We start from the raw sequence: 20,568 nt of genomic DNA on the forward strand, positions 1-20,568 counted from the left end.
CCACCTCATGGAGTTAACATTCTAGTGGGGACAATCAAAATATATAAAATAGATATTAAATGGTGATAGATGTCTTGTAGAGAAACGAGGGCTTGAGGTGTTTGTGTGTGATGGTGGTGGGATTGCAATTTTAAATAGGATGGTCATAAAAAGACATCGCCGAAGGTAATGTTTGAACAAAGAACTGAGAAGTGAGTGGGTGACCTACGCAGATGTTAAGGAAGAGCATCCCAATAAGAGGGAACAAGTGTCAAGACCTTGATGTGGGAGCGAGCCTGGTGTGTTTGAGAAATATCAGACGACCAGCGTGGCTGGGACGGAGTGTGCTGGGAAGACGAGAGACAAAGTCAGAGTAGAGATGAAGCAGATTTTCCAGGGACTTAGAGGCCATTGTAGGAACTCGGGGGAGAGAGAGGAGAGGGTGGGCTAGTAAGCAGAGTTCTCTGCCTCTGTTGGCCAGAGGAGGAAAAGGATGCTCCAACATAGGTGGGGACTTCCAGCCAAGTTTAAGGTGACATGTAGGAGGGCCCAGACTTCAGAAAATGCTCAGTCCTGAGTCCTGTGTCTCCAAAAGGGTCTGGGGCTGGCAGAATGTTTTATTTGGGGGAACAAATGCCCAAATCAATAATGGAGCAAAGGGATTGGTTATTCCCTGAATTTCGAAACCTCCCATCTTTGCATGGGTCAAAGACACCTGCCACACCCTTCCCTGCTCCTGCTGCTTGGAGGAGCCTTGCTGGCCTACAACGCTGAGGCTGGGAGCCCCAGGGGTACAGGTCAGATCTCCCCTAGTCGTCCCCTTAGTGGAAATGGTGTGACCGTCACTTCTGCTCTCATCATCTGGGTCCAGGTCTTTTCTCATGGGCCTGGGAACCCCTGGAAGGTACGAACCAAGTCTTCTAATACTTTGCTGCCAGATCCTGTCCCAGGGCCAGCACACAGCGGGTGTGGAGACACAGAGGCCCTCCTGTGTGCCAGGCCCTGGCAAGACACCCGGTATGCTCTGCTGCAACGATTCCCAGCCTTTTTCATCTCCTGGCACACATAAACTGAACAAAATTCTGTGGCGCATCAAAAATACATTTTTGCCGATCTGACCAAAAATTGTATAATTTTGATTGATTTACAAAATAATAGTAATTACCTACTCTTTTTGCTCCAAAGTGAGTTTTTAAAAAATCGGGGGACTGCCGAAACCGGTTTGGCTCAGTGGATAGAGCATCGGCCTGCGGACTCAAGGGTCCCAGGTTCAATTCCGGTCAAGGGCATGTACCTTGGTTGTGGCACATCCCCAGTAGGGGGTGTGCAAGAGGCAGCTGATCGATGTTTCTCTCTCATCGATGTTTCTAACTCTCTATCCCTCTCCTTTCCTCTCTGTAAGAAATCAATAAAATATATTTCTTTAAAAAATCGGGGGACTATACTTGTATTTAAGGATTTCTGGTGCCAAGAATTAACCAATCAGCCCTGACTGGTTTGGCTCAGTGGATAGAGCGTCGGCCTGCGGACTCAAGGGTCCCAGGTTCGATTCCAGTCAAGGGCATGTACCTTGGTTGCGGGCACATCCCCAGTAGGGGGTGTGCAGGAGGCAGTTGATCGATGTTTCTCTCTCATTGATGTTTCTAACTTTCTATCCCTCTCCCTTCCTCTCTGTAAAAAATCAATAAAATATATATATTTTTAAAAAGAATTAACCAATCATATACAACCTTATTATACGACATGACCAATAAAATGCAACTCTATTATATGACGCATATTTATGTTTAAGACAGGGTCACACCAGGAAGCTGTTGTGTTGGCTGTTGTCATTTTTTAACTTGACAATCTAAAAAGAGGTAGTACCCCTGAACTAAATAGGTATTGCATGTTTTAAAAATTCTTACAGCACACCAGTTGAAAATTGCTCCTCTACTGGGACCAATAACATCTGGCTGACTCCTTGTCACAGCTGTACAAAGGCTGGGAAGGGATTTGCTCAAAATTACACAGCAGGTCACCGTCCTGACCATCCCCAGGTTCTTCCATCAGATGTCCCTCAAGCAAGGGGTGCCATCCTAACGCTCACAATTCGGGATGTGCCCAGATGAAGGTACCCCACCCTCTGCCCTCCCTTTTTGGAGTGGAGCCCCTGACCATCCTGCCCAGGTAGTGGAGGCCCAGCCCCAATCCATAAGAAATTAAGCCCAACAACTCACATCCTATCCTGGTTTGTACCCAAGTTGTGGGCTTTTATTTACAGAAAGGCCTGTATGGATCTAGGGGAGGGAGGATGGGAGAAGGTGATGCCAGAAAGAGAAGGGAGTGGGTGTTTAAATACTCAGGAGGGAGGCAGGGAGGAATTAGTAGGGATGGCTTAAGGATGGCCACCTCAGGTAGTCACCTATCGGCAGTCACCCAGTAAGCCCAGGGGGTAAAATGGGTCAGGAACCAGCGGAGACCTCAGTCCATCTGCCCCAGGGACAAGATGGTCAGTGGAGGATGGCGCAGATTAAGGAGATACTTGTTTTGGTAACATCTGAATTATGCTCCAGGAAGGGAAGCCACCCCATCCTCTGGAGCTTGGACTCTCCAGGGACACTTGTCCGTTGGCCTCACCTTTTCACTCCGATGCCCTCCCTACCCTTCCCTCATGTTTTAGAATTTTTTCTCAAGACTCCTTCCTGGGTCCCAGAGAGAGGTCCTGGGAAAGCTAGTTTCCTGGGCTGAGGGATGGGTTGCATGTCTATCCAGAGGGGACCTATTCCTTCCCCCCAGGATGCCTGCTGGGCTCTGTCCTGGCCTGCTGCTCATGGGCCCTTGATGGATCCAGGCTCTGTGAGGCGTGCAGAGGCGTAGGCTGAGGCTCCAAGGCAGGCTGCAGGCTCACAGAACCCTGGCAGCCCCACGGGGCCTGGCAGGCCAGGTCGGCCTGCCTCTCCTGGGGCTCCTGGGGACCCTCGGTCTCCATCTTTGCCATTGATTGCCTGGCCAGGCCGGCCAGGGAGTCCTGTGAATGGGAGAAGGTCAAGACATCAGGGCTTGCTCCTGTCTTAGCCCTAGAACTGGTCATTTTTCAGATGGGGAACATGGAGCCAGGGACACCACATGAAGAAGGGGCCCTGCCCCAGACACATAGGTCGAGAGTCACATGTGCTTGTCCGTTAATCCCAGCCCCCAAACAGTGAATCTTAGGAGTGCATGCCCTCCCTTCCCCTCCATGAAGCAGATTTTGGTACAACCCACAAAGTCCTCAGCCAGACCCCAACTGGAGGCTCCTGGGTGCTCCAACGGGGTGCAAGAGCTGGGGTACGGCACTGAGTTGGCTGAGCATGAGTCCTCCCCAGAAGAGACCCAGTTGTCTGTGGGTCACTGATCCCAGAGCTGAGGGATAGAACTGCTGCTGGGCAGGGCCAAGGTCTTACCTGGGATCCCTGGGGGCCCAGGCATCCCGGGGTGCCCACGTCCCACGTCTCCCCGGTCACCCTTCTCTCCTCGTTTTCCTGCAGAGAAAGATGGGGCCTTAATTTTTCAGAATTGGAAAATGTTCTTTCTTTTTTTTTCTTTCTTTTTTTAAAATTTCTTTATTGATTAAGGTATCACATATTTGTCCTCGTCCCCCCATTCCCATCCCAGCCCCCCTCCCCACACATGTCCCCTACCCCTCTGTTGTCCTCAACCGCCAGCCAGGCTCATATGCATGCACATAAGTCCTTTGGTTGATCTCCCCCTTGTTTTTTCTACTTTGGTTGCTATTTAACTTATATGTCACACACAGCAATTATTACTGTTTTGTACTAGTTTACAATAGAGGAAAGTTGGAAATGACTGCAGACCTGGTTAAATAAAGGAAGGCCAAAGGATGGAAGACTACGGGGTAGGGCAAAAGTAGGTCTACAGTTATTCATATGGAAAATAATACAATAAATACTAATACAAGAATAAACTCTGGCTCTAGCTGGTTTGGCTCAGTGGATAGAGCATTGGCCTGCGGACTGAAGGGTCCCAGCTTCGATTCCAGCCAAGGGCATATGCCCAGGTTGTGGGCTTAATCCCCAGTAGGGGGTGTGCAGGAGGCAGCCAATCAATGATTCTCATCATTGATGTTTCTATCTCTCTCCCTCTCCCTCCCCCTTCCTCTCCCTTCTTCTCTGAAATCAATAAAAAATATATATTTTAAAAAAAAGAATAAACTCTGTTTCATGTACTCACAACTGTAAACCTACTTTTGCCCAACCCTATATACAGCTGATAAAGTTCATTGCAGGATAGGATAGCTGACATTTACTGTATGCCAAGCACTGAACTAAGAGTTCTGTGTATGTTAACTCTGAATGTAATCCTCAGAACAGCATGATGAGGTTCTTGCCATTTCACAGAAGCTAACTCTAAGGCATCTGTAAAATGGCAAGATTAACAGGTAACTTGTCCAAGAGCCACAAGCCAGTGGCAGAGTCTGGACACACACCCATCTTGGGATTCTTGAGCTTGTCTGCTTCACTATTTTGTTAATCTGCCTCCCTACTTTTAGATACATGGAAAGATGTTTATGGGGTACCACTAAGTAAATTTAAAACAAAAAAAAACAATCCCCAAAAAAAACCCAAATTATGAAATAGTGCATTTGTTCCTATCAATTTGCTACTGAGAAAGAAAAAAGAAAAGGAGGTTGAGCAATCCGCCTGCCAAACTGGGCCCCCCTTGGCCGGATCCCATCCCCAGGCCCCACCCGCACCACAGAGCAGCACTCACCCTTGGGCCCTGTGTTGCCAATCTGACCCACGGCTCCCACGATGCCAGGAACGCCCCGAGGGCCAGGATGCCCATGAGGTCCCTGTTTGCCTGGGTAACCAGGAGGCCCAGGGGGTCCTGGAGGACCCACCATGCCGGTTGCACCCAGGGCTTCCCTCTTGGCACTCACAGCCACCTCTGCCAGTTGCTCTGGAGGGAGGGAGGGAGATGGATGCTGCTCAGAAACACAGGCAGGCACCGCATCCTGACAGCCCCTGGCCGCTGGGTGTGCAGGCAGAAAAGGCGGTGTTTAACTTCCCCTTCCCCGGCCATTCTGCTGAGGCCCAGCCAGGGCAGGAGCATCTCAAGTTCCCGGTCCCTTGGAGGCAGAGCTGCTATGAGCACCCAGGACTTCAACACTGAGGCAAGGCCACGTGACGGGGTGATGGCCTGACAGGGACTGTGCGGAGGGGTTGCTGGCCCCTCCCATCACCTTGCAGCATCTTCAGCACCACGTCCACGATGTGCTGGTCACTGGCATCTCGGCCCTGAACAGAGAAGGCCTTTCAGGAGGAAGCTGCCAGCGGGGTCTGTGCCCTGAGGCCCCTCCTGCTGCACCCACACCCATCCTCCCCGATCTAGGGTTTGGAACCAGCCTCTGGGATGTCCGCTTCCTCTAGGAGCCCCCAGCCTCGGAGCCCCGATGGATTTCCTACCGGGTTTCCTCGCCGGGGGCCCACTCACCGCCACGCCCTGCCGCCCGGGCAGCCCGGGCACGCCGCGGTTTCCAGCCAGTCCTCGAGGGCCCGGGGGGCCGGGGTAGCCCTGCACCCCGGGGGCGCCCGCATCCCCGCTGGGGCCGCGGTAGCCGGGTTCTCCGCGGACTCCTTGCTGCGGGGCAGGGTGGGCGCAGAGCCGGGGTGAGAGGGCGCACGCGGAAGAGGGAGGGCGCGGGGGAGGGGGTGCCGAGAGCGGAAAGGTGGCAGCGGAGGAAGGCGGCGCCGCAGGGGCAGGACTCACCTGTCCCTTGGGCCCCGGCTCGCCAGACTCGCCCTGCAGGCACAAGGAAGCCCTGTCACCAGGTCGGGGGGCCCGGGGTCACCCCCTGCTCTCCCGGCCGCCCCCACGCAGCCCGCTCACCTTCTCGCCTTTCTCTCCCGGGAGGCCGGCCACGCCCGGGTCGCCCTGCAAACGGAGAACCCGGAGTCTGAGCTGCGGCTGTGACACCCCCACCCCGCCCCCAACCTCCGGACCTGAGAAGGGGGGCGCGGGTACTCACCACTCCGCCGCGGGGCCCCGTCTTCCCTGGGGAGCCCTGGAGAAAGCGGGGAGTCGGGGGCTTGGTGAGCTCTCCTCTCCGGGGAGGGCTGGGTACGCGGGGTCCCTTCACCCTGCGCCCGGCCACACCTGCCTCTGCCGCTCCCCTCGCCCCTCGGGGCTCCCTGGGGCCCACAGAGAGTCATTTCCCCCGAAGATTGGGGAGCTCAGGAAGAATCTGAGCTCCGGTCCTCCACCCCGTGTCTTAGGGCCTCTTCCCCAGGCTTTTTTCCAGGGCCATTTGGTACCTTGTCTCCCTTGATGCCTGGCAGGCCTTGCGGTCCTGGAATTCCCGGGGGCCCCTGCTCCCCCTTGGGGCCCTGAGAAGAAACCAGAGGAGTCCATCAAAGGAGGTGCCCAGGCGTGCTCCCCGCAGACTGCCCATCGAAGCCGCCTCTCACTTACCTGCCGTCCTTGCGGGCCTGGCTGCCCCACTGGCCCCCTCTCACCCTGGTCACCCTGAAATAGAAAGAAAGGGTCACACCCAGGCTGTCAGCCTGGCAGCCTCCCCCTGCCGGACTCCAGACCAGACCCTGCATGGCCACGGTGCCCTCCACTTCTACTGTCACCAGCATGGAAGTCCTTTGCCCCACTTCACAGACCAACATACTGAGGCCCAGGCGGGAAGCCTCACTCAGGGTGGACAGGCCTGCGCATGTGCTGGGCCACTGAGAGGACCCGGATCCTGCATCCAGCAGAGCCAGCAGCTGCAAAGGCCCCCAGGGAGGGGCACTGTGCCAGGCACTTACCTTCTGCCCCATGATGCCCTGGGGACCGATTTCTCCTCGAGGCCCGGGCTCTCCCTGGGGGACAGAGAAATTGGAGTTAAGCAGGCCTGGTGGACCCCTCCCTTTCACACCTGGCCAATGCCCATTCCCGAGTCACAGCTAATTCGCTTCCTCAGGGAAGCTTTCCCTTACGCCCCTGTTCTTTTCTTCTGGTCTCTGTACTTTTCCTTCAGAGGACTCAACACAATTGTAATTAGTTATCATTGTTCATTTATTTAATGTCTGTCTCTTCTGCTAGCAAACCGTAAGCTCTGTGTGAATAGGAGACTGTGTATCTCAGCATTGAGCACAGTTGCAGGTATTTGGTGAATGCTTACGGAATGAATGAATGAATGAATGAATGGTTCTGAGCCGCAGTCAGCTTGGTCATATGAGGAGGTCTTAACCCAGAACAGAACGTGTCTCCATCCCTACTGCGTGGTACAGAGAGGAGAGGGAGCTTCCGTAGGACAGTGGGTCAGTGGCAGGGCCCTGGCTGGCACCCAGGGCACCCCTATGCCAGGGGTCCACTCCGTAGTCTCACCCAGACCCCATAAGCTGAGTGCAGGGTCCTCAGGCCTGGGGACAGGGGACAAAAGCAAGAGCCCTTGTGTCAAAGGAGAGGGCACTTACCTCCTTCCCAGGGGGACCAGAGAATCCTGGGAGGCCCTGCTGGCCTGGCTCACCCTGTAGGAAAACACGGTTTAAGGTCAGTCTGGGGGGCCCAGTCGGGCTCTTGGTCTGGGAGAAGCCCAATGAACCCTAAACAGACGCTGGAACCCAGTAAGTTGTGGAAGGGAGAGGGTGTTCTCGGCCAGATCCTCTGGACTCCACTGATTTCCCTGTTTGCCTCTCCTTTGGACTCCGAGCCATGCCATCTGTCTCCGCTGAGCTGAGGTGAGGGGTGGGGGAATGGCCGGGGGTGCCGGGAGGGAAGTGCTTAGGCCCAAGGGATTTGTGCACAGGCTGAGTCGCTGAGCCTGGGGTGAGGCCTGCGTCTTGCAGTCTTTAGGAACGCCCTGGTCCCTTGCCCCTCGGCTCCCTCCCTCAGATGAAGCCATTCTGCTGCCAGCTTGGGGTTACTTCACCTTGTCTCCTGGGCCTCCTTTTGTCCCAGGCTGGCCTGGCACACCCTGTAGGAAAAAGTTGGCATCAGAGCCCAGCTGGCGTGGCTTAGTGGTTGAGCATTGACCCAGGAACCAAGAAGTTGCCGGTTCGATTTGGGCACATGCCTGGGTTTCAGGCTCCATCCCCAAGATGGGGCATGCAGGAGGCAGCCAATCAATGATTCTCTCTCATCATTGATGTTTCTCTCTCCCCCTCTCCCTTCCTCTTTCTGAAATTAATTATATATATATATATATATATATATATATATATATATATATATTTATATTTTTTTTTTATTTTTTTTTTTTAAAGAAAACCCATGCAGTGTTGAGAAGTGGTTGAGAGGCAGGAAGGGTAGGTTGGTCCAATTATGTGGTTCTTGAAGGCTGAGCTGAGCTGTGAGAGCAAGGATGGTAGCTCTCTGTTCCTGTTTCCCTGCCACTTAGTGTACCTTGGGTACTCAACAACTATTTCTTGACTGACCATGGAATGGCCTTCTGGGAGGCACTGAGGGCCATGGAAGGTGCTGTAGCAGGGAATGGTCAGATTCCACTTAGCCATGGTGGAGGATTGGAATCGCCAAAGAGAAGCCTGGAGCAATCGCCCAAATGATGAGGCCTAAGCCAGGCCAGAGGCCACAGAGGTGGTGATGAGGTCCAGGCTGGGTGCGGACAAGGACTAGAGCAAGAGCCCGGTGTGTAGATTTGCCACCATAGGGAGGTGGGCAACAGAGCGCCTGGTCTTCCTGAGGAGGAGAAACAGCTTGCAGTGGGCGGCCGCCATGGCTCCATCATACTCACCGCTAGGCCCTGGTGGCCTGGGTTTCCTGGCCGCCCCGCCTGTCCTGCACTGCCCTGGGAGAGAGACAGCCAGAGACACAAATGAGAGCTCCACCCAGAAGGTCCATGGCTTCCACCGGAATGCAGGCAGGGAAACTGAGGCCCGGGGGCAAGAAGGGATGTGTTGATGACACACCTGAGGGTCTCAGGCCTCCAAGATCCCAGTGAGTGATGGGACTCAGGCCTAAGCTGGAAGGAGCCCTGACCCTTGCCCCAATCCCACCAGCAATCCCCACTCCTACCTTCATGCCAGGTGTGCCTGGGGTCCCGTCCTTGCCGTCGATGCCTGGGGGACCCTGCTCAGGGGAGAGTTGAAGGTAGACTCACAATGGGGAGATGCCTGGGGTCAGGCCACCCACCATGTCGCTCTGTGACAGCTGCAGTGTGCAGGGAGGAAGTGGTCTGGTCATCGCATGAAGCCCCATCAGTCAACTGGGGGAAGGGAATGGACATGGGAATGGGACTTCGGGGATGGACCACACTCCTTCCCTGTACGGGTGACAAGTGTCCTAGATTGCTGCAAGCTTCCCGTGATCTCTCCTACAGCATTTACAGCTGAAAACACTAAGGCACAGAAAGGGGGCATTTCCCGAGGTGGCAGAGCCACTGGGCCAGCGACAAAGTTCAGTCTAGAGTCCCTGGGGGCTTGGGCAGAGTTGACTGGAGCCTGCCCTCTGTCTGGGTGGGCCTAGGCCACTTACAGCTGCTCCCTTTGGGCCTGTTATTCCCTGGGGTCCTCGAACTCCTTGGCTTCCCTGCAAAGTAGACAGAGATGAGGTCACCTTTAGGATGCTGAAGTCCTACCTGGTGGTTCACAGAGGGGAACAGCTGAGAACAGTGGCCTCTGCACCCCAGGGTCCCTGTGGCACAGGCCACGCTGTGCAGGGGCTGGAGGAAAGGGGCCTGGGAGTGCCCTTTTGGCTCTGGACCCAGCAGGAGGGAGTGGAGGGCAATCCAAGCAGAAGGGGCTGGGCTGGGGGTGGGAAGGAGCCGGCACTCGCTGAGACCCACCGAGACTCTGGGCTCCACTGTGCAACACGACAACCCAATGCAATGTGTGGGCTTTGTTTGGGTCTTAATTTGAACAAGAACCCTGAAGAGACATTTTTGACATAATTGGAGAAAATTGAACATAGCTGGTTATTTGATGATGTTTGTGAATACTTGATAATTTTGCTGGCATGGTAATGATACTGTGATTATGTGAGAATAAGTGTTTATTTTTAAGATATATACACAGAAGTACTGGTATTTAGGGGTGAAATGACATGATGTTAAGGACTTGTTTGAAAATATCAGAGTGAAGCAATAACAAAGTGAAGGAAGGAAGGATGACATGAATTTGGCAAAATGTTAATTTTGGGGGATAGGTTATATGGGGGTTTATTATATCATTCTCTACTTTTGCGTAGCTTTCAAAACTTGCATAATTAAAACCTAAAAAGGAACAGTTAGCTTTACTTTCTCTTCAATTTTTCTGTAAACTCAAAACTGCTAAAAAGAAATAAAGTCTATTAATTAAAAAAAAAAAAAAAGTTAAGTGAACTGGGATATGGACCAAATTCCATTAGCCCCATGGCTGATTTGCTGGAATTCAATTGTCTGGCCCCTGTGACCATTGGGCCAGTGCTATGCCCATGGGACTGAATCTCCTGGCTTCTCCCAAAATCTGAATTTGATCAGCAACGGGCTGAGCTTCAAGGAGTGGGGGCTGGCGGAGCTGACTGGGCTGTGGGCACAAACGCTCCTTCCCATACCAGACACTCCCATGCAGACACCAAGAGTCACACACACACACACACACACACACACACACACACACACACACACACACACACACCAGCCGTAGGTGGAGCTGAGCCCTGCCCAGTACTCCCAGGAGCCCTAACTGAACCAGAGGCGTGGAGGACTCACCACGTCGCCTTTCTCCCCAGCTCGGCCTGGTGGCCCTCGCGGACCTTCCTCGCCCTGGCCAGAAGGACAAACGGGAATCCGAGTTAATGGGCTCAGCTGGAGCAGCACCCCCTTCACCCCCGGGAACTCCGGCCTGGAGATGTGTGGGGAGGTGAGCAGGAGCAGACTTACCGGAGACCCCGCGGAGCCAACAGAGCCCACCATGCCTTTGTACCCACGAGGACCCTGGGCAGAGGAAGGAGGTGCAGTCAGTCCTAGAGGCCAGAGGCCAGAGGGCTGTCAGGGCAGCTCTTGCAGGACACCCCCAGACTCACTCACCGTCTCTCCTTTGGGCCCCGCCATGCCTGGGTAGCCCCTGGCACCCTGGGGACCCTGTCAGGAGAGAAGAATGACAGCCATGGCAGTTGCAAGGCCCGCTTCATGATACCTTCTCTGACCCCCAGCCCAGACTTCCCAATGCTCCTCGGTGTCCCTGTCTCACAGGGACGGAGGCTCAGAGGTAGGGAGACATGCACCAGATCACTCAGAGGGACAGTGGCACAACCTGGGCCTCAGCCCAGTCCGCTGACCGCCTTGGTTCTGTCCCCCAGTTTCCGACAGTCAGCGTCAGCCTCCCTCTCCCATGGGCACAGATTAGAGGCTGGAGCAGGGGGATGACTCCACTAAGGTCTCCTAGGACAAGGAGAGGAGGCCCCAGGGGAAGTGCTCCTTACCGGTGGTCCAGGGATGCCTTGCTCTCCGGAAGCACCCACATCCCCTTTGGGACCCTAAGGGGCAGGATTGAGTGATCAGAAAGGTGGGCAGGTGGAGAGACACGTATTCAGGCAACCAAAGATAGCATCCCTCCCAACCCCACATGACAGGTGGGGAAAAGGAGGCCAAGCAAGAAGGGACTTGCCCAGGGACACACTGACCTAGAACATGGGCCTCCTGCTTCCCAGCTCAAGACTCTGTCCCCAGAGACCACAGAGGAAGGAAAAGGGGGGGTGGGGAGAGGAGGAAGAAGTAGGGTCCTCTCCACATGGCCCTCCCTGGCCCTCTGCCCTCACACTTACCGGCTTCCCAAGGCGGCCGGGATCTCCCAGAATCCCGCGTTTCCCAGGATGCCCCTGAAGGAACAGAGGCAGCTCAGGGTGAGGTCCCCACCCGACCACCGGCTCTGCCCTCCCCAGTCCAGGGCCAGGAGCTCACCTTCACTCCCTGCAGCCCCTGGGGGCCTTTCACGCCCGCTGGGCAGTTGGTTGGACACTGGAAAGAAAACCCCGCAGGGCTCCGTGGTCACAGGCCTGCCTCAGGCCCGCTGGGCAGTGCTTCCCCATCTTGCCAACTCCCAGACCTCCTGCCACCCCATCTGGCTGAGCCACTCTGCGAAGCCCCTCCCCAATCCCACTGTCCTGTCTCCAGACCCATCCTGTCTCCACCGCTGCCCATCTCCAGGTGACCCGCCCCAAAGCCGCATTAGCCTTGTCCCACGACCACCTCTCACCAGGAAATCCGCGCTGCCTTCCAGGCCCTGGATGGTTCCGGGGCGGCCCTGAGAGGAGATGTGTGACCGTGAAACCTGCCCCCGAACCTTCCCCATCCCAGGCATGCTTCAGTACCCTTCTCCTTCCTCGGCTGCACACCGCCACGTGGGGGGTCTGAGGACACTTACCGGTTTCCCAGGGGGCCCCGGGGGCCCTGATGGTCCCTCTGGTCCAGGATCCCCCTGGAAGCAAGAGAGGCCCAAATCATACCCCTGTGCAGCCTCCCCTCCAGGCCGCCCTCCTGCAATCTGGGCTCCTGGGGAGATCAAGGCCTGACTGGTAAGGGATGGCCCCAGCCCTTGGTCTCCCTGAAAGACCTCCCACAGGGTGGGCGCAGCAGGAGGGGTTTCTGCCCCAGACCTGGAGGAGCTCCCTGGCCAGAAGCAGGCCCAGGAACTCCTGGAGAGACACCCAGCTTGCAGGCTTGGAGGCAGAGCGCAGGAGGCAGAGTCAGTAGAGGGGTGGCTGGGGCTCACCTTGGGGCCTGTGATTCCAATCTCACCAGGGAGGCCAACAGGTCCAGGTGGTCCCTAGAAACAGAGACTTCACTGGCCAGGATGCCTCAGAGGGTTAGCCCATCCCCAGGACAAAGGTAAGGACAAGTGCCAGAGACGGACCCGTTAGGGCTTTAAGGACCAGAGAATCCCGCAGCCAGTGCATAGGCCCGGCGTGGGCTGGCTCAGAGTTCTCCGGCAAGTCTGCCATTCCTGACGTGAGAGCATGCTGGCCCCTGCCCATGGTGGCCAGTCCCCTAGAAGCCCTTCTGTGTCATCATTCCCTGGGAGTCCCAGGGACCCTGCCCCACCCCTGAGGACTTACAGGAGGTCCAGCGAATCCAGGGCCCTAGACCAGAAGGAAAGGAGATCGGATTGATGGCCCCTTCTTCAAACCCCCCCCCCCCCCCCGCCCCCGATCCACACAGGGTCATCGGAGCCTCTGCAGGTTATACTCACCGGCAGGCCAGGGGGACCTGGGAGCCCGGGCTGGCCCTGCAAGAGCAATGGGAGAGGCTCAGAGGCTGGGGTCTCCTGGGTCCCTGCTCCTCTCTACTGCAGCCCCTCCCAGACTCAGGCTCTCCACTGCCCGTACTGAGTCCCCAGCAGGCCCTTACCTTGACTCCAGGGGTGCCAACGGGGCCAGGTTCCCCCTTGGCTCCAGTTAGACCCTGGGGAAGAAAGAAGGTAGATCAGTGAGGAGCGAGCCGGCTCCCTGACCCGTGGGGCAGGGCAGGTACAGAGGTCTCTCTTGGGTGGGCCCAGACTGCATTTCACCCAACTCCTGGAAGGCCTAGGAGCCTCAACACCTCGCTTTTCTTTCCTCGGTTCCCTAGGAGGTGGGCAGGCAGAAGGATTATCTTCCTTTGGAAAGATGAGAAACCAAGTCTCAAAGATCCGTTAGCCTGGGCCTCCTGCCTCCCAATTTAGGATCTAGAAGACTTAGATGAAGGTCTGGGATGGTCATTGTCTTCTTTTTATTTTTAAAAATATATATTTTTATTGATTTCAGAGAGGAAGGGAAGGGAGAGATGAGAAAGAATTATTGATTGGCTGCCTCCTGCATGCCTCACACTGGGGATCGCAACCCAGGCATGTGCCCTGAGACTGGGAATCAAACCATGACCTCCTGGTTCATAGGTTGATGCTCAACCACTGAACCATGCCGGCCGGGCTGGAATGGTCATGTTCTTGATGTCTGTACTTGGCAACTTTTCCTGAGCCTTAATTTTTCATCTGCAAAATGGGTTAATAATCCTGCTTACCTCTGTGGGTGGATGTGTGAGAACTGATGTGGAAGGCAATGTGCTTTGTAATCTTTGCAAGGTGTTGGTGAGTTGGAGGAGCCCCGGTGGCTGGGCACAGCTCTGATTGGGGGGGTCTCTTGAGCCAGCAGGGCCAAGCAACTCATGGAGGCCTCTTCCTCATCCCATCTTTCAGTGACTGACCCAAGTGTATTCCCCAACCAGACGACTATCCCAGTGGCCCCGGCTGTGTCCAGGAGCCAGTGACCTTGGGGCCCCTGGGACTCAGTGGGATCAGCCACATAATGCTCCTCTCCTGAGCTGCACCTGGGCTTCGAGGGGGTCGGGCGGGGAAGGGAAGAGAGGAGGAGGGGACGGACGGGGTGTGCAGGACAGCTCTGCGCAGAGTATTCAGTCTGACACTTGGAAGCCAGAAACGTGACACTAAATCCTGGCTGCTGCAGTCAGTGCTCCTGGGGTGGGGGTGCAGTCCCAGTGAGATCACAAGTCACATGAAGGGGACGGGGCTCAGAGCTGTAGAGTCTCGTCCTGCTGCTCCACTCTGAACAAAACGCCAGGGAAGAGGCCAGAATCAGGCTACTCACGTCAATCCCGGGCTTCCCATCCGGCCCGTCGGGCCCCGCTTTGCCAGGCTCTCCCTTAGGTCCCTTGAAAACAGAGGTGAAGCACATAGATTAGCAAGAGGAGGGCAGGAACTAGGAGAGTCCAAGATCAAAGGCGAAAAAGCACTCACCGGAGGGCCGGCTTTCCCAGGGGGGCCCTTGTCACCCTGCAAGATACAGGTTGGTGAGACAGCAGGCTCTGGCTCCTGCTACCCAGTGGGCACACACAGACCCTGGCTGATGGGTCCACGTGCCTTTCTCCTCACCCTCTTCTCCTCTGTCCTGGATCCCCTCAGCCTTGCACCTTTTAGGAAAATAGCTCCATCTCTCTCTATCTGTCTATCTATCTCTCAAAAAAAAAAAAAAAAATCATAGGTTGATTGAGACCATCCCAAACAGGAGGAGAGGGTGATAGCAACATGGTTTTAGACATGCCCATGCTGGCTAGGTGCTGGTTATGAGACTTGCAAACGGGGTCGCGGGCTCCAAATTACCTTGGGGAGCCAGTTGGTGCCTCTTGGGTTTGGGCAAGTGTGGGAAGAAACTTTTAGAAAAACACGAAGGGGAGGTGAGTGAAGGAAAGAGACTGGGTTGGGGTAAGGGGGCCTCTGAAGGGGCAGATTCAAACTTCCCAAGGCAGGAAGGAGCTCCTTTCCCTGGTGACAAAGGACGCTTGGTGGAGGACAGGCAGGGCCTGGAGTCAGATTCAGCCCCAGAGCGGCCTCCAGGCATCTCAGCCGGCAGCAGCCAGAGAACTGGCAGGAACCCAGCTCCCTGTGTTTGGGGGTGGGGGCACCAGACTGAATAGAAGTCTGTCCAGATGGGTAAACATGGAGCTAACCTCCTGGGGGAGCCTGCTGAATGAGGGCTTTAACCCTCACCATGCTGGGGAGATCAGGGAGCAAGCCCAGCTGTCTCTAAATCGGGGAAGAAATGCAAAAGGAGGAGACAGGAGTCTGGCCCCAGCTGGTCAGCGGTCTGGCCAAGGCTTCTAAACTATCCCGAAGAAGCACGCAGATGCCAGTGGGCAGGGCCGAGGGGTTAAGGCGTCTCCCACCTTCAAAAGGAGGGAAAGGCGGGGAAGGGGATAAGGCCTCGCTGTGCGCTGTGCGCTGTGGCGGGTGGACGGCACTGCAGCTCCTTGTCTGCGGGTAGCTATAACGGGCTCTGCACCTCCCTGCTCCTGTGAGGTTTTTGCAGAACAAACAGGTTCCTTGTGGGGCGGGCGGTGCCGCCTACTGGCAACAGAGGGCACTGCATCTCCAGGAACCCATCCACCCCCCTCCCCGCTCCCCGCGCTCACAAAGTTCCCCTTTGTCCGCAGCCTCCCTCCCGCTTCGGTCCCAGGTTTAGAGACTCACGTCGATGCCGTCGGATCCTGGCATTCCCGGAGGCCCCGGGGGGCCCGGGGGACCTCGCTCTCCTGGCGGACCTCTCTGAAAACACACACAGGGTGCGCAGCCTTCAGACAGCGCGGGGAGCAGGGCATCCCGGGGATGCACCTCCCCCAGGAAAGAATCCCGCAGGAAGCAGCAAACTCCCGCTTACTGAGAACCTGTGCAGCATTACACAGAGCATCTCAGAAAGCTCGGGCTGTGGGGCGGACACTAGTCTGCAGCTCTGTCATTCTTAGACTCGGAGAGGTTAAGACTGATCCCAGGGACGGGGAGGGGGCGCCAGGATTCCGCGGTACCACGTTGCCCTTGCGATGTCTGGTGAGGGACAGATGGAAATGCTGGTGGCTCAAACCAGTCCCAGATGGTACAACGAAGGCTGCTGGCATTGTTTTTAGGGGACCAACAGGTATGGATGCTGAGTAGGTGCCCTCTCCCCTTCCCCTGGTGAGGGTAAGCGTAGGAGAGGCTGGGACAGGGGGGGAAGGAGCCTGTTCTCTCCTCCCACTCAAAGCACCCCACTCCCAACACCGCCCCTCCATCCTCCCTGGGGTGGCCGTCCTGTGGGGCCAGCCCCGACCGAGGCCGGGCTCCGCGCTGCCAGGTGCCCGCGCCTTCCCCGCGCTGGAGCCCCGCGGGAGCGCCTCGAACCACACGGGGCGCCCGTGGGCGTCCGGGCCCTGCCCGTCTGCGCCCGCGACCCTGCAGACCCCAGGCCCCCAGGCGCCCTCGGAAGTCGCGGGCGGGCGGGCGAGAGCCGCGTCCGGCCGGAGCCGGCGCCCCCTGGGAGGCGGCGGGGGCTGAGGCTCCGGAGCCCCGTGAATGGGCACCATTGTCTCCCCGCCACCTGGGTTCGCCGCGCTGCCAGGACCGGCGCCAGCTCCTGCTCCACGCTGCTGCCCCCGGCAGGGCCGAGCCTCTCGGGACGGGGTCCCTCCGGCTCCCCGGCTCGCCCACCCCCGTCACGGTGCGGGGTGCCCCCGGTGCGCACACCCACCGAGGGGACTCGCGTCTCGGAACGGACGAACGGCCCCTGGGGCTGGGGAGTCGGGAGAGGGTGGGAGGGCGGCAGGGCCCTGCACGGACGCCTGCCTGGACCCGGGACGTCGATCCCCGGACCCGGCGCGGGGCGGCCGTGGGACTTACGATCTGCGCCAGGGCAAGCCCGAGCACCGGGAGCAGGACGAGGAGGCTGCGGGGGGCGGCCATGGCGGCGGCGGGCGCAGGAGGAAAGGCCGGGTCCAGCCGCACCGACGGCTGAGGCTCCGCGGCGCTGGCTGCTCTGGGACGTAGCGGGCCCGGCCCCCGAATAGGCGGCGGGGCGGGGGCCTGCGGTCCGTCACCTGAGAGGACCGGGGGCGGGAAGCCGACGCCCTCCGCCCAGCTCCGCCCCGCTCCGTCCAGCCGCCGGCGCCCACCTCCGTCCCGCCCGGCCTTCCCGCAGGCCCCGCTCTGCAATCCGAGGAGCGGCGCGGGGCGCGGGCCTCCTTCTGGGGGAGGCGGCAGGGGGCCGTCCAGGTGCCCCTCCAGCCTGACCTCCGGGGCCGGCACCTCCCGGCTGACCCGCGCCGCGCCCCCGCCCCATCACTTGCCCACGTCCTCCGCCACTGCGGCCGGAGCGCCTGGGCCGGTCCCCCCTCCAGGCGGAGGGGCCTCAGGACCTTAGCACGTCTGCCCAGCCTCCTTCCGCACACAAGCAGACCTGCCTCCTCCCTCTTGCTCACGGCGAACTCTTTACTGGAGTGGCCTGCCACCCACTCCCCCCCAAACCTCCTCCTCTCCCTCTCACCTCCCTGCTTCTGCCTCAGCTGGGCGTCCAGCCCTCGGCCATTCTGTCCTGGACTCTTCCCTGTCCAGGCTTCCCCGGCCTGGCCCCTCTCCGACGGCCTTTTCTCCCCTGCAGCTCCCGTAAGTACCCGAGTCTCTGGGACTGGGCCTTCTCACTCGCTAGGCTGATCTCCCCCAGGTTCATGGAGACAACCACCACCTCCTATACCAGTTCCCAACGCCTACCTGTCCAGCCGAGCCTCTCTCCAGAGTCCCTTCCCTTCCCCTTCATTGACTTAAGCAATGTTGGTCAAGTGCTCAGGAATCCTACTCTGTTACTCACAGTAAGTCTAACCGCAAGCACTTAAAAGTCTCAGTTTCCTCATCTGTAAAAGGGAACGCTGAGTCCCTATCTCACCGAGTTTTGGTAAAGCCTGGGTGAGATTCTGCATGTGGAATGCTTAACCTAGCACCAGCACCTAGGAGGTGCTTGATATTATTTTAGCTTTCACTGTGATTTGCTGAGGGTCCTCTGGTTACCAGGCTTGCATCCCGTGTGGGGAAGATGACCACAAGCAGATCGGCCAAAATAATCAAGGAGATTATCCCCTGGAACCTAGGAAAGCCCAACTCCAGGGGGCATGTTGGCAAAGGCCCCTGAGTTTTAAAGGGTGTTGCTGGAGCTGAGTTCGGGAAAACGGGCTTGAGAGAATTTCATTGATCCGCCTTGTAAAGTGAGGAAGAATTTGGAGTTAGTGGGCAGTAAGATGATGGGAGGAGGTGGGAGAGGGATGATGGGCATTGCCTGGGATGGGTGGGGTAATGTGTGTAAAGGATGTCTAAGAAATAGGATTCCAAAGGTGTTGGTTTTATATTACTCATTTCTTCATCTCTTTGTGGGCTAAACACACAAAGGCCTTGTGTAAGTTTCCTTTTTGTGTGTGGAAACTCTGGGACGGGGCTGAGCTTCACATCTGGACAACACACATTGGTATATCCGTTGTCTATTGCAGCACAGCCAATCACCTAAGAACGTAGTGGCTTAAAATGACAATTTCTTGGATCAGGAATTCAGGAATGGCTCTGCTGATCCTTTCTAACTCAGGAATCTGTTAGGAGGGTGCAGACAGAAGGTGGCTGGGGTTGGCATCATCTAGAAGACTTCTTCACCCACATGCCTGGTGCCTGTACTGGGAAGCCTCCACTAGCTGGGCTGGAGCAGCCGGAATTTCCTGGGCAGCTCTCTGGCTCTCCTTGATGTCTTTGTGAGCTTTCCACGGAGTTTCATCAGCATGGTAGCTGAACTCCTCACACAGCAAGTCAGAGAGAGGGAGAACACCAGACAGAAACAGAATTGCCTCTTAGGACCTAGTCTAAGAAGTCACACAGCATCCGTGTCACCCCTTTCTTTTGTCCAGGCAATTACAGAAGTCTGCCTAGGCTCAAAGGGAGAGAACAGAGATCTCACCTCTTGATGGACAAGCATCAATATGACATTTCAAGAAGCGCTTGGAAGATGGGACATACATTGGTGCAGCTCTCTTTGGAAAATACAGCCTATCCCACTTGGGCTTATACTCTGAATTGGTTCAGTGGAAGCTGAAGCTCAACGCCAGAGTTGACTAAGAGAAATGTTAGGGAAGGCTTTGGGACCACAAGAAGTAGACCAGAGGTTCCAGTCAATTGCATACAGCTCTGAAGGAGCAGGGAGACCTGAATAAATAGTCATCTATCCACCTTGCTGGATAGGAAGACTCAATGTTGCAAAGATGTGAAATTAACCTATAAACTCCATGCAATCCCAATCAAAATCAATGCAGTTTTCATGAAACTTGACAAGCTGATTCTAAAGAGAATCTAGGAGAAAAAAAAAAACAGCATGAAAATAGCCAAGAAATGTTGGAGGGGAAAAAAAAGAGAGCCTTAGCTGGTTTGGCTCAGTGGATAGAGCATCAGTCTGCAGACTGAAGGGTCTCAGGTTCAATTCAGTTCCCTGACCCTGGTCGGGGTGGGTGCAGGAGGCAGCCAATCGATGTGTCTCTCTCACATCGATGTTTCCCCCTGTCTCTCCCTCTCCCCTCCACTCTCTCTAAAAGTCAATGGAAAAATATCCTCAGGTGAGGATTAACAAACAAACAAACAAACAAAAAAGAGAGAGAGAAATGTCTTTCCCTATGAGCAATCAAAACATGGTACAAAAACAACCCCCCCCCCCAAAAAAATAACATAGTACAAAATTAATTATTCAAATAGGTGTTTTACCAGCCCAGGAACAGATTTAAAAAGAGACAGACAGACAAGAAACACACACATTTTTCAGATATATTTAATCTATGATAAAAGTTTATATATTTCATTTATGATAAAGGTCAAATTGAAGGTAAATGAGGAAGGGGTAGAGCAGTTAATGAATGTTGAGGCACCTGTATATCCTATCTAATAAAGAGGGAATATGCTAATTGACCCTCATGCCATCACAAAGATGGCAGCACCCACAGCCAATAAGGAGGGAATATGCTAATTGACTGCCCCGCCCTCAAAGATGGCGGCACCCACAGCCAAAAGATGGCAGCGCCCAGTCCCCTCAGACCCACTGGGGCAGCAGATGTGCGGTCCTCTCAGACCCACTGAGTCCCCCAGTCCCCTCAGCCCCCTCAGCCGCCCAGGGCCACCCGAGGCTCAGGTAACCAGGGCCAGCCTAGGCTTGCGCTGCCGGCAGTGGCAGCAGCAGAGGTGTGATGGGGCGTTGCCTTCCCCTGGTCGCCAGGTCACCTCCTGCCCCTGAGGGCTCCCGGACTGTGAGAGGGGGCAGGCCAAGCTAAGGGACCCCCCACTCCAGTGCATGAATTTTTATGCATTGGGC

The 20,568-nt window shown here is 56.2% G+C and overlaps 1 protein-coding gene across 1 annotated transcript; it reads right to left on the reverse strand.

Annotated features, from left to right (window-relative positions):
- Positions 1–2,133: 2,133 nt before the first annotated feature.
- On the reverse strand, positions 2,134–19,234 carry COL9A2 (collagen type IX alpha 2 chain). Its single transcript, XM_054720726.1, has 33 exons — positions 19,174–19,234; positions 17,085–17,281; positions 15,906–15,980; positions 14,676–14,711; positions 14,527–14,589; positions 13,295–13,348; positions 13,137–13,172; positions 13,003–13,026; positions 12,660–12,713; positions 12,312–12,365; positions 12,144–12,191; positions 11,849–11,905; positions 11,713–11,766; positions 11,371–11,424; positions 10,976–11,029; positions 10,829–10,882; positions 10,658–10,711; positions 9,445–9,498; positions 8,986–9,039; positions 8,705–8,758; positions 7,883–7,927; positions 7,428–7,481; positions 6,777–6,830; positions 6,433–6,486; positions 6,276–6,347; positions 5,990–6,025; positions 5,851–5,895; positions 5,731–5,763; positions 5,455–5,601; positions 5,204–5,258; positions 4,732–4,920; positions 3,405–3,482; positions 2,134–2,989 (listed from the first exon to the last, which is right to left on the reverse strand). Exons 1-33 carry the CDS (start codon positions 19,232–19,234, stop codon positions 2,790–2,792), a joined length of 2,253 nt encoding a protein of 750 aa, XP_054576701.1. The 3' UTR covers positions 2,134–2,789.
- Between the last annotated feature and the right edge of the window lie 1,334 nt (positions 19,235–20,568).

The sequence above is a fragment of the Eptesicus fuscus genome, chromosome 9 (genome assembly GCF_027574615.1).
Source record: "Eptesicus fuscus isolate TK198812 chromosome 9, DD_ASM_mEF_20220401, whole genome shotgun sequence".
NCBI classification, from domain to species: Eukaryota; Metazoa; Chordata; class Mammalia; order Chiroptera; family Vespertilionidae; genus Eptesicus; species Eptesicus fuscus.